Source organism: Plectropomus leopardus, chromosome 9, assembly GCF_026936395.1.
Source record: "Plectropomus leopardus strain MGB_pleo_1.0 chromosome 9, ASM2693639v1, whole genome shotgun sequence".
In the NCBI taxonomy this organism is placed as follows: Eukaryota; Metazoa; Chordata; class Actinopteri; order Perciformes; family Serranidae; genus Plectropomus; species Plectropomus leopardus.
Window position 1 is genome coordinate 30,071,634 of NC_142184.1, and position 12,239 is coordinate 30,083,872.

Genomic DNA, 12,239 nt, shown 5'->3' on the forward strand with positions numbered 1-12,239 from the left:
TAGAACGAGGCATTGCAGACAGAGATAGAGTACGGGTGTTCTAGCACAGACCGGATAAGGAAAATACAGTGTGTTTTGAATATTAAAGCATGAAAACATGTTCAAGTAGAAACCCAAAATACAAGCATGAACCTGAGCATAGTAGGTCCCCTTTAAACAAGAATATGGATTCCGCAGCAATTCAAGCAACAACAGTGTATGATTGCACTAATCTGCTTGTTCATCTTGATCTCTGAGTCGGTTGCTTGTGCTTTCCAGGTGAAAATGGGGAATCTTAACTTCTCTCTGGGCAGAGTTCAGTATGACAGCCAGGCTCAGTCTACGTTTCCTCTGGAGGCTCAGGTGGGAGTCGGCGTGGGAGCCTCCATAGTGGCTCTCATTGTGCTCATCATAGTCCTCATTTACAGGTAAACACAGACAGCACTCAAGTTATTTCACTTCAATTCAGCTGACTTACCTGAATGCCCTCAACAGTAGTACAGTTGTAGGAATATGGTTTCCAATTACACATGCCATTTTATTTCTACCTGTGTTGTTATTCTTCTTCTATTAACCCTTTTAAACCTGTTTATTTTTTTTCCAAAACATAGGAAGAAGGTAATGAGCAGCTTAACAATAAATGGCCCCAATTTATCAAGAAATCAGCAAAAACCTAAAAGGAAATTACCCGAAAATAGTCAAGGCAAAGCAGCTTTATTTGTATGGCAAGGCAATTCACAGATTGCTTAACAGATCAATAAAATATTAAAACATAATGAAGGATACCGATTTACAATAAAAGAGTAAAGAGATAAGATATAAAAGGTAAAAATAATTACTACATTATTTGAAATTTTAAAATAAAAATAATAATTAAAAATAGCAAAGTGCAGACAACGGATGCAAAGATAATAAATTTTAAAATATGTTTGGAGTGGGTGGAATAGTTTTTAGCATTGTCTTAAAAGTGGTCAGAGTCAGAGCTTGTCTAAAATGAGCAAAAAAGAAAAGTAAAACAACTAAAGGAAACAATGAAAATACTTATTAAAGTGCTCATATATTAATTTACTTATTTAGTTAAAATAAAAGAAAATAAAAAAAAGAAAAAGGAAATTATTTTGTAACTTCATTTTAAATGTGTAATTATGATAATTAGGGAATTTTCAATATAATTAGTTTCCCTAGCTTTTTTTAAATAATTTTTCTAAGTCAATTAATTTCTTGCAATTTATAACATTTCTTACCAGGATGCTTTTCTCCTTTTTCTCATGTTTTGAATGAAATCTCACATATTCGGCCAGGGTTTCAAAAGTTTAAATATCTGTGAAAGCAGCACAAGGAAAGTAATCTTGCTCCAGTTTTGAAAGGGTTAACAAAGAGATGCTCTAATTTTTTCCCTAAATGTTGTCTGCATCGTTGTTGTTTGTCAGGAGGAAGAGCAAACAGGCCATGAGGGATTATAAGAAGGTGCAGATCCAACTGGAGAACCTGGAGACCAGTGTGAGAGATCGCTGCAAGAAGGAGTTCACAGGTACAAACCAGAGCTTCTGTAACTAAAAAAAAAAAAAAAAAAAAAAGTGCAAGAATTGTCCCAACATGCACAAACTGAGGTTATTATCCCCTCCCCGCTCCTTCAGACCTGATGACAGAGATGATGGACATGTCCAGTGATTTGGTGGGTTCAGGGATTCCCTTCCTGGATTACCGGGCGTACGCCGAGCGCATTTTCTTCCCAGGCCACCAGGAGTCCCCACTGAGGCGAGATCTGGATGTTCCCGAGAGTCGGAGGCAGACTGTGGAGCAGGGGCTGGTTCAGCTGTCCAATCTGCTCAACAGTAAACTCTTTCTCACCAAGGTCAGCCAACAGGGTTATGTTTTTTTAGTCCATAATTGCAGCACATTATTTAACAAAAAAAACCAATCATTTTAAGAGTGCGCTGGATATCTGGTTACACCCACATTACAACCAGGGGAACCAAATCTTTATTCAGATACTTTCACTGACACTCAGGGAAAATAAATTATTCACCCTCATACTTAAAGTTGAATTATTATTGTAATACTGTAATACAGATTTGGGAATGGCTACTTTTAATACTAACTTGCTGTTACAGGGAGATGTGTCAGTTTTTTCTTTACATCTTCTTATCCCTGTTATCTTTTCAGTTTATTCACACTTTGGAGGTGCAGCGGACATTTTCTCCAAGGGACCGCGCCTATGTGGCCTCTCTGCTGACTGTGGCCCTGCATGGGAAACTGGAGTACTTCACAGACATCCTGAAGACACTGCTTAATGATCTCGTGGAACAGTATGTGGCAAAGAACCCCAAACTGATGCTCAGGAGGTGAGAGGGGAAGTCAGATGGTCTGTTTATGTTTAGCACAAGTATTTTCTTTATCCATAAAATGTTTGCTCATGGATGCTTCCTTTTCCAGAACGGAGTCGGTGGTTGAGAAGCTTTTGACAAACTGGATGTCCATCTGTCTGTTTACCTTCCTGAGGGTATGAACGTATATGTATACACAGTATACGTTACACCTGACATGAGAGGCATATTGGTTTAAACTCAGACCACTTTTGACCTCACAGGGTTAAAAGTGTAAAAACAGAGATATTACACCTGGTGCTCTATAGACAATACAGCATAAATATACATTATTGCATCACATAATTAAATGCGCAACAGAGAAAAACGGTAATTGCAATTAGTCTGAAATACTAATATCATAAGATACCACTCCATCAGTACTTATACAGTCACTTATCGACTATATAAAAGTTACCCCTTCTCCTCTGTACAGGTTATTAAAGCTCAGTGGTTCCCAGCATTGTTGTCTTGTGACCTGTTTAAGAAGCAATGTGCTTTTGACCACAATTAGAGGTTAGGGCTTTGTTGTGGACAAGAATAGAGTGCTGTCGTCGTTGGAAATTAGTTGGTATTTTTGCACTTCCAGTTCACTCATCCTGAAGTCAATAGGTTTTTTAAACTGTTTTTTTGGTAAGCTGCATGAAAGTTTAAGAGACTTTTATGCTTTGTTCTACGACATAAATGTAACTTGTGAATTTTGAACCTTTTACGTCTTAAAATAGCTAACAAGTGGCTAAATGAGACTACACAATGTTAACACACTGAACATGATTTTACAGACTGGATTCGGTAATGATGTTAAAGCCATGCGACTGTAGTGTAGTTTGGTAATAGATAATCATTAGATTTTCACTTCTGACAATTGCATGTATGCTTCAAAAAAGAAAAATGTGATGTATGTTTAGGAAAATTATCTTGCTGAACAAGATATGTGAGTGCTGTTGGTCACAGATCTTATTTTATGCAATAATCCAAAATCCAATGGAAAAATCCTATTGGCTTTTTTGTCAAGGGAACCAGGGTGATGCTTACTTCTGGGTCAACCTGCAAAAAACTGTCGTCACTACAGCACTCTGTTGTTCAATCAAAGAAAGTTTATGTGAATTAGGTTTACATTTTATAATACATAAATTCTCTTAAGTAAGAAATACTTTACATTTGAAACATTTATATAAAACACTATACTGACACAACTACAAATGGAATGCACTCTACCTCATGACCTCCTCTACAGACAGGCTAGCCAATCCTGGCTGCTCAGACGCAGAGAAAAGCACTCGGTCAGGACACTCACTGAATGACTCTTAAATTAAATTCTGTCGTGTTAGGACACTGTTGACCCTTCTGTCTTTATGCTTGGCCAGGAATCAGCAGGGGAGTCGTTCTACATGCTGTTCAGAGCAATAAAGCACCAGGTGGACAAGGGACCTGTGGACGCTGTGACAGGAAAAGCCAAGTACACACTGAATGACAATAGGCTGCTGCGAGAGGACGTGGAGTACCGCACGCTGGTCAGAGCACACATAGACACAATATAAAGTATATTAACACAGTTAATATGTTAACACTGTCAAAGGCACAATACAATCGAAGAAGTTTATATAAATGAAAAAGCAGACTTTTTAAATTGTTTTGATGCTTCTTTTCCTAATTTTGAATAGCATTAAAGGTTATATATACCACATTCAGAGCCTTAATGTAGCAGAAAACGCCATTTACTTTGGAAAGATTAAATGGAGTAATGAAATTCGAAGACGAGAATGGAGTCACACCACCTCTGTGTGAGTTGTAATAGCTTCTCTGTTCTTTGTTCGGTTGGATTCGGCCACGCATGCTCGTTAGTGCATGTGAATGCTTGTGTGCTGCCTCTTTTTTTAAATCTAAATTTAAATGACAATTAAGATAACAAGTTTTACACAAACCACTGCGGCACACACTTGAACACTCGGACACTTTCCTACAAACTGAAATTTTGCTTCATATTATTCCAATATTTCTAACAATAATCACCCTTCTGTTCATCTGTCCAGACCCTAAATGTTGTGATGCCGGCTGCAGCCGCCAGCGGAGGTGCTACTACCCAGACGGTACCTGCCAAAGTCCTGGACTGTGACACCATCACCCAAGTGAAGGAGAAACTTCTGGAACAAACCTGGAAGGGGACCTCCTTTTCCCAGAGGCCTCACATTGACTCACTACACCTCGGTGAGTCAAGTTTGTTTTATGACACTTCACTCCTCTTTAGCATCTGACTGGAGTGATGAGTTGGTCAGATGGAGCAGTTGATCACAGTAACTAGTGGGCTGGTTATATTTAAATCGAAAGTGTCTACAGTGGTAGCTATGGAGGCCACGCAGCAAACATTCACTCTGCACAAATCCTGCTTTACAACTGCAGGCAATCCATTTGTTGATATCATAAAGTCGGATTAGAGTCTTCAAACACAGTTAAATCTTTTGATCAAAGAATTACTAGGCCTTTCCATGCGCACCCAGATTACCAAAAAGAGATGAAAACTTTCATTTTCTCATTGTGAAGCAACACACGTGTCATATATGTCTATTGAAACTAAATCTGCGGTGGTGAGCAGCAGCATGAGGTTACATAAACATTTTCCCTCCAGAGTGGCGTGCAGGTGTTGCGGGTCACCTAATCCTGTCAGACGAGGACCTGACGTCAGTAGTGCAAGGCTCATGGAAGCGTCTCAATACACTGCAACACTACAAGGTAAGTGCAAGTCTAACCTACATAGAAACATATCAACCATGCATGTTGATTGTGAAAAGCTAAGGCTACGAAAAAATACGTTTTTGTCATATTTGCTGAAACGAGGCGGGTTTCCATTACAGATCTGCGCAAAACTTGAACAGTTTTCAAACACAATTTCGAGATGACTTAGTTTCCATTAAGTGATGTTATGCAACTTCTTCTCTCGTAATATCATTCCGAGAAGCATGGCGATGGATGTTTAAGACATTAGCCGGTTTACTTACTACCCCACTAGCTGTCATTATTTCCAACTAAAGGTGATGTAGGCGGGTTATGTGAGCAATAATGGAAAGGCAAGCCCCTTATACATGGGAGTGGCTACAGGGATTTCTGGGAAGTGATAGTCCATGATTTCACAGAGGAATTGTAGATTCAAAACTTCCGGGTGATCTGCTCAGCTGATGCAATAACACCTCTTGTAGTGCCTGCTTCATCATGCCTGAGGGAGCCAGTTCCTACCGCCGAGCACATACCCATAGCACCATGTGACCTATAAAAGCCAAAAAATGTTTCTGTTGCAGTTTTGCAAAATATGGCTTTTTAGAATCACCTAAAATACTACCTCATGCGAGCACTTAAACTTTTTAAGTTTTTCTAGAAATCTATGTCTTTCCATGAGGCATATTTTATGTTCGCAATTTCAATTTTTCGCAGTTGAGGGTTAATGGAACCCTGCCTACTGTAACTGTATCGTATCTGTAGTCCTCGTGAAAAATACGTGCCTGTGGCTCATCCCACTCCTGCAGAAGACTGAAAGTGAAAGTGCACACTGTTGTTGGCAACGCGTGTGCACTTAGACGACTCCTTGGCTCTGATTGGTTCGTGCATAGTGGATTCTTTCAAATGCCTCTGGGAGCACAAGGAGGAGCCAGAGGAACTTTTTTTTTCCACAATTCTTTATCTCGTGTACTACTGTCACGGAATAATAACTGTAACAATATAGTATTTTTGTAAAAGATATCCACTGAACCTTTGAGGCAGGAAGTGTGAAAGTTGTGATACAACTGTGTGATGCAGGTTCCTGATGGAGCAACAGTGGCCCTCGTCCCCAGGAACACCAAAAATCACCTTCACGACAGCCATGATTACATGCCTGGAGAAAGTGAGTCTCTTGCACTAATTTGGGGATATTACGTGAATACATAATTCAGAAACAAATACATAGGAAAAAAATCACTTTTAGTAGCTGCAGTGATGTGACAACGAGGTTCATAGCTTTCTGATTTTTTTCAGACTTCAGACTAGCATCAAATTCATCTGGGACTTCTACAGTAATACACACAACTACAGATTTAAAGAAAAATCTTGCAATATTGCCCTGTGAAATTCTGTCTGTTTTTTTTCCCTCTGTTAACACTTCACGTTCTATTACCACTATTCATATTCACCCAGACAATTAGCATTAACAAAGCTGGTATCTATACTAGGTTTGTAGTCTAAACTGAATACTAACATAAACTTTCCAAATGCTATTTGTTTGAGAAACTATAAGGTAATTATAGCTTACTAAAACCTAATTAAAAAAAATAAAACTAGGTGAAAAAAAATTCGTTTACTAAAATGAGTCAATTTAGTCAAATTTGTCAACACAACACGTTGAAGATTTTGTCCTTGTGTTTTAGACTGGTCTTCAGGACTTCCATCAGCTTTCACAAAGTGCTGTGTTTTTATTGTAATACCTATTCTGGGCTTCTTTAAAAAAAACAATATTGAAACTAATAAAAACTTTACAAAACCAAAGCATTTTAAAACAGTAAAATAAAAAAAATAATATAAAAGTATATTTACTCTGGTTTAGACTTACTTTTTTATTTTCCTTTTGTTTTGTTTCAGTTCAATGTTTTTTTGAACTTCACCTGAACACACATACTCGTGACCATGTATTTCATGTGTGCGTTGGCAGCTGTATCCAGATGTTACTCCTGTACAAGTGAACAATGATGGTCATCCAGTCATGTGTTAGCCTCTGGCTGAAGAGAGTCTAAATAACCAGGCGAGGGCGCTGTTTGACTTTGTAATGTTGCGCTGGGTAGGATGAAGTGAAAAGCTGAGAGACAGTAATAAAGGTAGTGGTAACACAGCAGAGAAATAATACTATACTATACTAATAATACTGTTGAATGTAGCTTTATTGTTTAAACTAGTTTGTGCTATAATGTTGATGCTAACTTGTGTTTGCAGGCTTTCACATTGTTTCAAAAGTCACGAAAAGTCCTAAAATGACCAAAACCAAAGAAAACAGCTCAACTGTCTGTCATGTTTCTCATCACTGTTCAGAGTTTAAACAAAACCTTGCATGGTATGAGCTTAGCTTGCAGCCATACTGAACCAATTAAACAAAAGTAAACTAATTCCACTGTCATTCACTCCTGCCAGAGACGCCCATGCTGGATGATGGGGAGGAAGGAGGAGTGAGGCTCTGGCATCTGGTGAAAGCCAGCGAGGAGTCGGAGCTGCCCAAGCACAGGAGAGGTAGTTTGAGGGAGAGGGGCGGCGAGAGAGCCAAGGCTATCCCCGAGATCTACCTCACACGACTGCTCTCCATGAAGGTAAAACACATGATCCAAATGTCATCCATCAGGGTGGCGCACACGCATTTATATTCGAGAGAGGTTGTGCATATTTACATAGTAGATTGCTACATTCTTTCTAGAAACTATCCAAAAATATTTTACAAAAAGGTTTAAAAAGAAATAGCAAAGGAAAAACGGCCAGTAGTAGGCAAGTAATAATCACAATTAATCACAAGTAAATGGCAATAATGAGAATCATAAGTATACTGTAAGTCAATAGATAACATGGGCTTGATTTTGTGACTGCATGTGTATACAGATCTGATTTATTTATCTGTTCCACTTTATCTGTTCCGTCTCAGGGCACACTGCAGAAGTTTGTGGATGATTTATTCACGGCCATCCTCAGCACCAGTCGTCCCGTACCTCTGGCTGTCAAATACTTTTTCGACTTGTTGGATGAGCAGGCTCTGCAGCACAACATCACGGACCCCGAGACCATCCACATCTGGAAAACCAACAGGTAACTGGCCGGCAGCCGCTTACAAAAGGTTTTGGATGTCAGGAGGCAGGCTTAGAAGCCAAAACTGGTCACGGGCCAACTGCTAGTGGGGCAACATGAGAGGAGAGTTATAAACATGCTTCAGGGGGAATTTATCCAAAGGTTTAAGAACCTTCCGTGTCACCAAAGCCAACTCAAACAGAGCATGTGGACAACAGCTGATCGCATGGATTAAATATAACCTGATGTTAGGATACATTTGAAATACCAGAGCTCAGCCTGCATTTATTTGATTATTTAAAATATGAAAATAGTAAGTGGTTCCTGCTACAACAAAGAGCTTTCCATGGTTCCCACTGTCATGGAAAACCTAGAAAAGTCATGGAATTAGTAAAAATCCATGAATGTTTTAGAAAGGTCATGGAATTTTGTTGTACATAATGAAATTTTTACAATAGTCTTGCCTGAATAACCTTCTGCAATATGTTATATGGCTGCAAATTTATTTTCTGTAGCTGTCAATGTAATCTTACAGACAATGTGTGACTTTTTGATTTACCATCATGTATGTTTCTTCATTTTTTTCCCCCACCCTCTGAGGATGCAAAAGAAATTTCAGTGTAAACTGCCAAAATAGTTGCATCGTATCATACCGCATTGTATCGCATTGCATCATATCATATTGTATCGTATCGTATCGTATCGTATCGTATCGTATCGTATCGTATCGTATCGTATCGTATCGTATCGTATCGCATTGCATCGCATAGTCAAATCTCTTCCTTCACACATTCAAGATAGATAAAACTATATTTGAATAGAGTTTGAATCTAATAGGTAGGGCAAGATTTTTTATTTTTTATTTTTAATTGTTGTAATGGATCATTGAACAGTTTTAAAATCTTGACTATGACAATGTGTGGGAACCCTGGCTTTCACACTTAATTTGGTCAGAAGAATTTCAACAGACTACTTTTTGTCGTCACATATATTCATAATAAATTAAAACATGAGAAGTCAACATGAGGTCACATAGGCTGTTAAGCATCAAGTCATTTATCGTGTACTGTCATTCTGCATCATCATTGCGACATGGACCCGTTTAGGGAAGTCAAATCACAGTGACTGACAGTCAGTCATCCTGCACTTTACTGAGCCTTATGCTTTTATTTATGTTGTTCTCTGATGTCACAAAAAGCTCACCAAGAAATAATTGATGAATGTTCTTACTTGAGAAGCGAACACACTAAGTTACAGCTATATAAAGATGGTGACCATGGTAACTATGTTTCTCTCGTTTCACTCACTTTTTAATGTAGAACTGGTGAAATACACAGAACAGGATTCTGATTGATCAGGGAAAGTGTTCACATTCACTTTTTGACATACAGTGACCCCATGTTAACCAAATATTCTTTCGTGAATATATGATTGTGGTGAATGATTTTTGCTTGGCCTCTTGTAGTGCTGCTGAAATGCTAGAAATGTAGTTGTTTTTCTTTGAAATTCATGCTAAAATCACACGTCTACTTTCATAAAATCTCGCCATTCATCTGCTTTGCTTTCACACCAAAAAAAAACTTCAGCAGAGTCATCTCAGAAGCAGCTGTTAAAACAGTGCTCTGATTAAACTCCATATAAACTGAATTAACTGTCCAAATGTACCAGAGTTTGTTGGAATGGAACCAAACTCATGAGATTTGATACCAATGTCAAAGAACTGTCTGGTGTTTGCCAATGGTTTTAATCTGAACAAAATATTGACTGAATATAAAAATGCTTAATATTCATAGAAATCAGTGGATCACTGTTTACATGTTCATTAATTTCCTTGTCTTGTTGAACAGTTTACCGCTGCGGTTCTGGATCAATATCCTGAAGAACCCACAGTTCATCTTTGACGTGCAGACCTCAGACCATGTGGATGCTGTGCTGTCCGTCATCGCCCAGACCTTTATGGATTCCTGCACCATCGCCGACCACAAACTGGGACGGGTGAGCTAATCACTTCAAGGCTCTACTGGTGTTAAAGAACAGTATTATTCTGAACCGCCACAGCTCCAAACACATCCAGAAACACTATACGAGCAAAATAAGGTGAAATGATTTTAGTTCATTGTACGGTAGTACAATAACATGTCTTTTTACATTATATATATTTATATATATATCACGTCTCTACACATGGATGGAAAACCAAATAATATAAATCATCTCATAATGGGCTTTCAAGCTGTTTATCAACAGCGAAATTAGATCAACAAAGCTTCATATGACCTGTTTTATGAGACATTCAGGACACGTTTCTGCCATTTGTCTTCCTCACACAGGACTCTCCCATCAACAAGTTGCTGTACGCCAGAGACATCCCGCGCTACAAACAGATGGTGGAGAGGTAAGAATATGGCAGCCAGTTGCCCCACTGACCCCAGGCATGAAAAACATTCTGGAGGAGAGAGGAGGGGAAGGAAGGAGAGAGTGAGGCCTAGGACAATCTGTCAGTGCCAGACAGAGGGTAGACTAAGCCTGCGAGGCTTCCATGCATGGATGGTCTGAGAGCAGACTGCTACACTTACTGCTGTCTGCTGCACATTAAACCTTGCAGATTACACTGGTGATGTATTGAGGCTTTGCCTGACAAGATTTTTTACGTAACAAACATGCCTGCTTTATAAGCCTTATTAGTCTTATCTGAATTAAAATGGATAAACACTGCAGAGAACTGTGCTCCATCTTCATATTTCCCCTCACTGATGTGCTACAGATTCATCCAACAGTAGAGACGGTGCATCTTTAACAAATGGTACCGTTATAATTGACATCACTGAATTATTATTGCTAGTTTAAAGAGTAACTTGACAACAAATGTAGCGCTCTTCTTTGCCGGCCTGCAGTGCAGCACGCTGCAGTGATGTGGTGGTGTACTCAGTGTGTGGTCAGGACACTCTGACATCACTGGTGGGTGTTTGTCTGAGGTACAATTGAAGCTATCAGCAAGAGGAGGTCAGTGTAACAAAGGCTTTCAGCTTGGTATTACATGCCTAATATTAGTCTAAATTTAGACTCCCAATATATTATATCCATGGCTTTGGAAAGTCCAATCAATATTTGAGAATATGAGCTACATTCTTTCCACGCCAGAAACCAGAGAAGTAAGATTTAAACATGATTCTTCGGAATATTTGCTGTTGTTCGTTTGAAATATTGATTAGAATGTGAGCTGTACAGATGAGCTTTTTAGGCTGTAAATATAAATGCACTGTATGTGGTGTATTGAGGTTAATATTTTATATATATATATATATATATATATATATATATATATATATATATATATATGCATCTGCTCTGGGCAGACTTGATATTACTTCTTTTTTTTTTAACTTAAGGGGGGGACTATGCCCGTTTAAATGTATACATGTTATTCCTAGGGCCTAAGACAGACAAAAATATGAGTAAACATGAACAACTCTCTCCAAAATCCAAATCTACAGTGCTAAAACTCAAACTTGTGATGGGGGATAATGAGGGCCTGATTTTGGGAGCCTGATTTTCTTTTTTTTTCATTTATATACCTATGATCTTTATTCAGTTGAAGTGCTCTCAGATCAGTTCTAAAACAGAAAATGTTTCCATATACTCAGACCATTTCCCTTCATTGCCATTTGGATTCACAGTATAAGATGATGTGTCATTGTTTTGTTAGCCGCTTGTTGTGCTGTCCATAATTGGCAAACAAAAAGTTATTTTAGGTTTTAGGTAAAAATATTTAAAAAATCCGATTACATTTGTACCTTTAAAAAATACTGATATTTCGCTCTGCCTTTTGTCAGCTGCATGACTTAAATGGTGCTAAACAAATAATTTTGGTTTAAATTAGTTATCTGATGCTAGAAGAAGAGGATGTGACATTGTGATTGGAAGCTGGATGTGCCAGTCGGTGTGCTCGTAATTAATGGCAAACAACTCGACTGGTCAGAGCAAGACGCCTATAGCAGTATTTAGGATATTTTTTATTTATTTATTTTTCCAACTGTGGGAGGAAGTGGAGATCATATACAGCCATTCCCACAAATGCATTAGAAACTGTACTTCCCAAAACACACA

At 38.5% G+C, this 12,239-nt stretch overlaps 1 protein-coding gene across 2 annotated transcripts in view; it reads left to right on the plus strand.

The window, feature by feature from the left end:
- plxnb1a (plexin b1a) overlaps positions 1-12,239 on the plus strand; it is a 77,140-nt gene that overhangs the window by 60,239 nt on the left and 4,662 nt on the right. For both annotated transcript variants that reach the window (XM_088082480.1, XM_088082481.1), the window contains 13 exons: positions 259-407; positions 1,410-1,510; positions 1,617-1,834; positions 2,146-2,324; positions 2,416-2,482; positions 3,713-3,859; positions 4,379-4,553; positions 4,972-5,075; positions 6,135-6,219; positions 7,494-7,666; positions 7,993-8,153; positions 9,980-10,127; positions 10,463-10,527. In XM_088082480.1, coding sequence (XP_087938606.1) covers positions 259-407; positions 1,410-1,510; positions 1,617-1,834; positions 2,146-2,324; positions 2,416-2,482; positions 3,713-3,859; positions 4,379-4,553; positions 4,972-5,075; positions 6,135-6,219; positions 7,494-7,666; positions 7,993-8,153; positions 9,980-10,127; positions 10,463-10,527 — 1,772 coding nt within the window. The remainder of the gene's footprint in view (positions 1-258; positions 408-1,409; positions 1,511-1,616; positions 1,835-2,145; positions 2,325-2,415; positions 2,483-3,712; positions 3,860-4,378; positions 4,554-4,971; positions 5,076-6,134; positions 6,220-7,493; positions 7,667-7,992; positions 8,154-9,979; positions 10,128-10,462; positions 10,528-12,239) is intronic.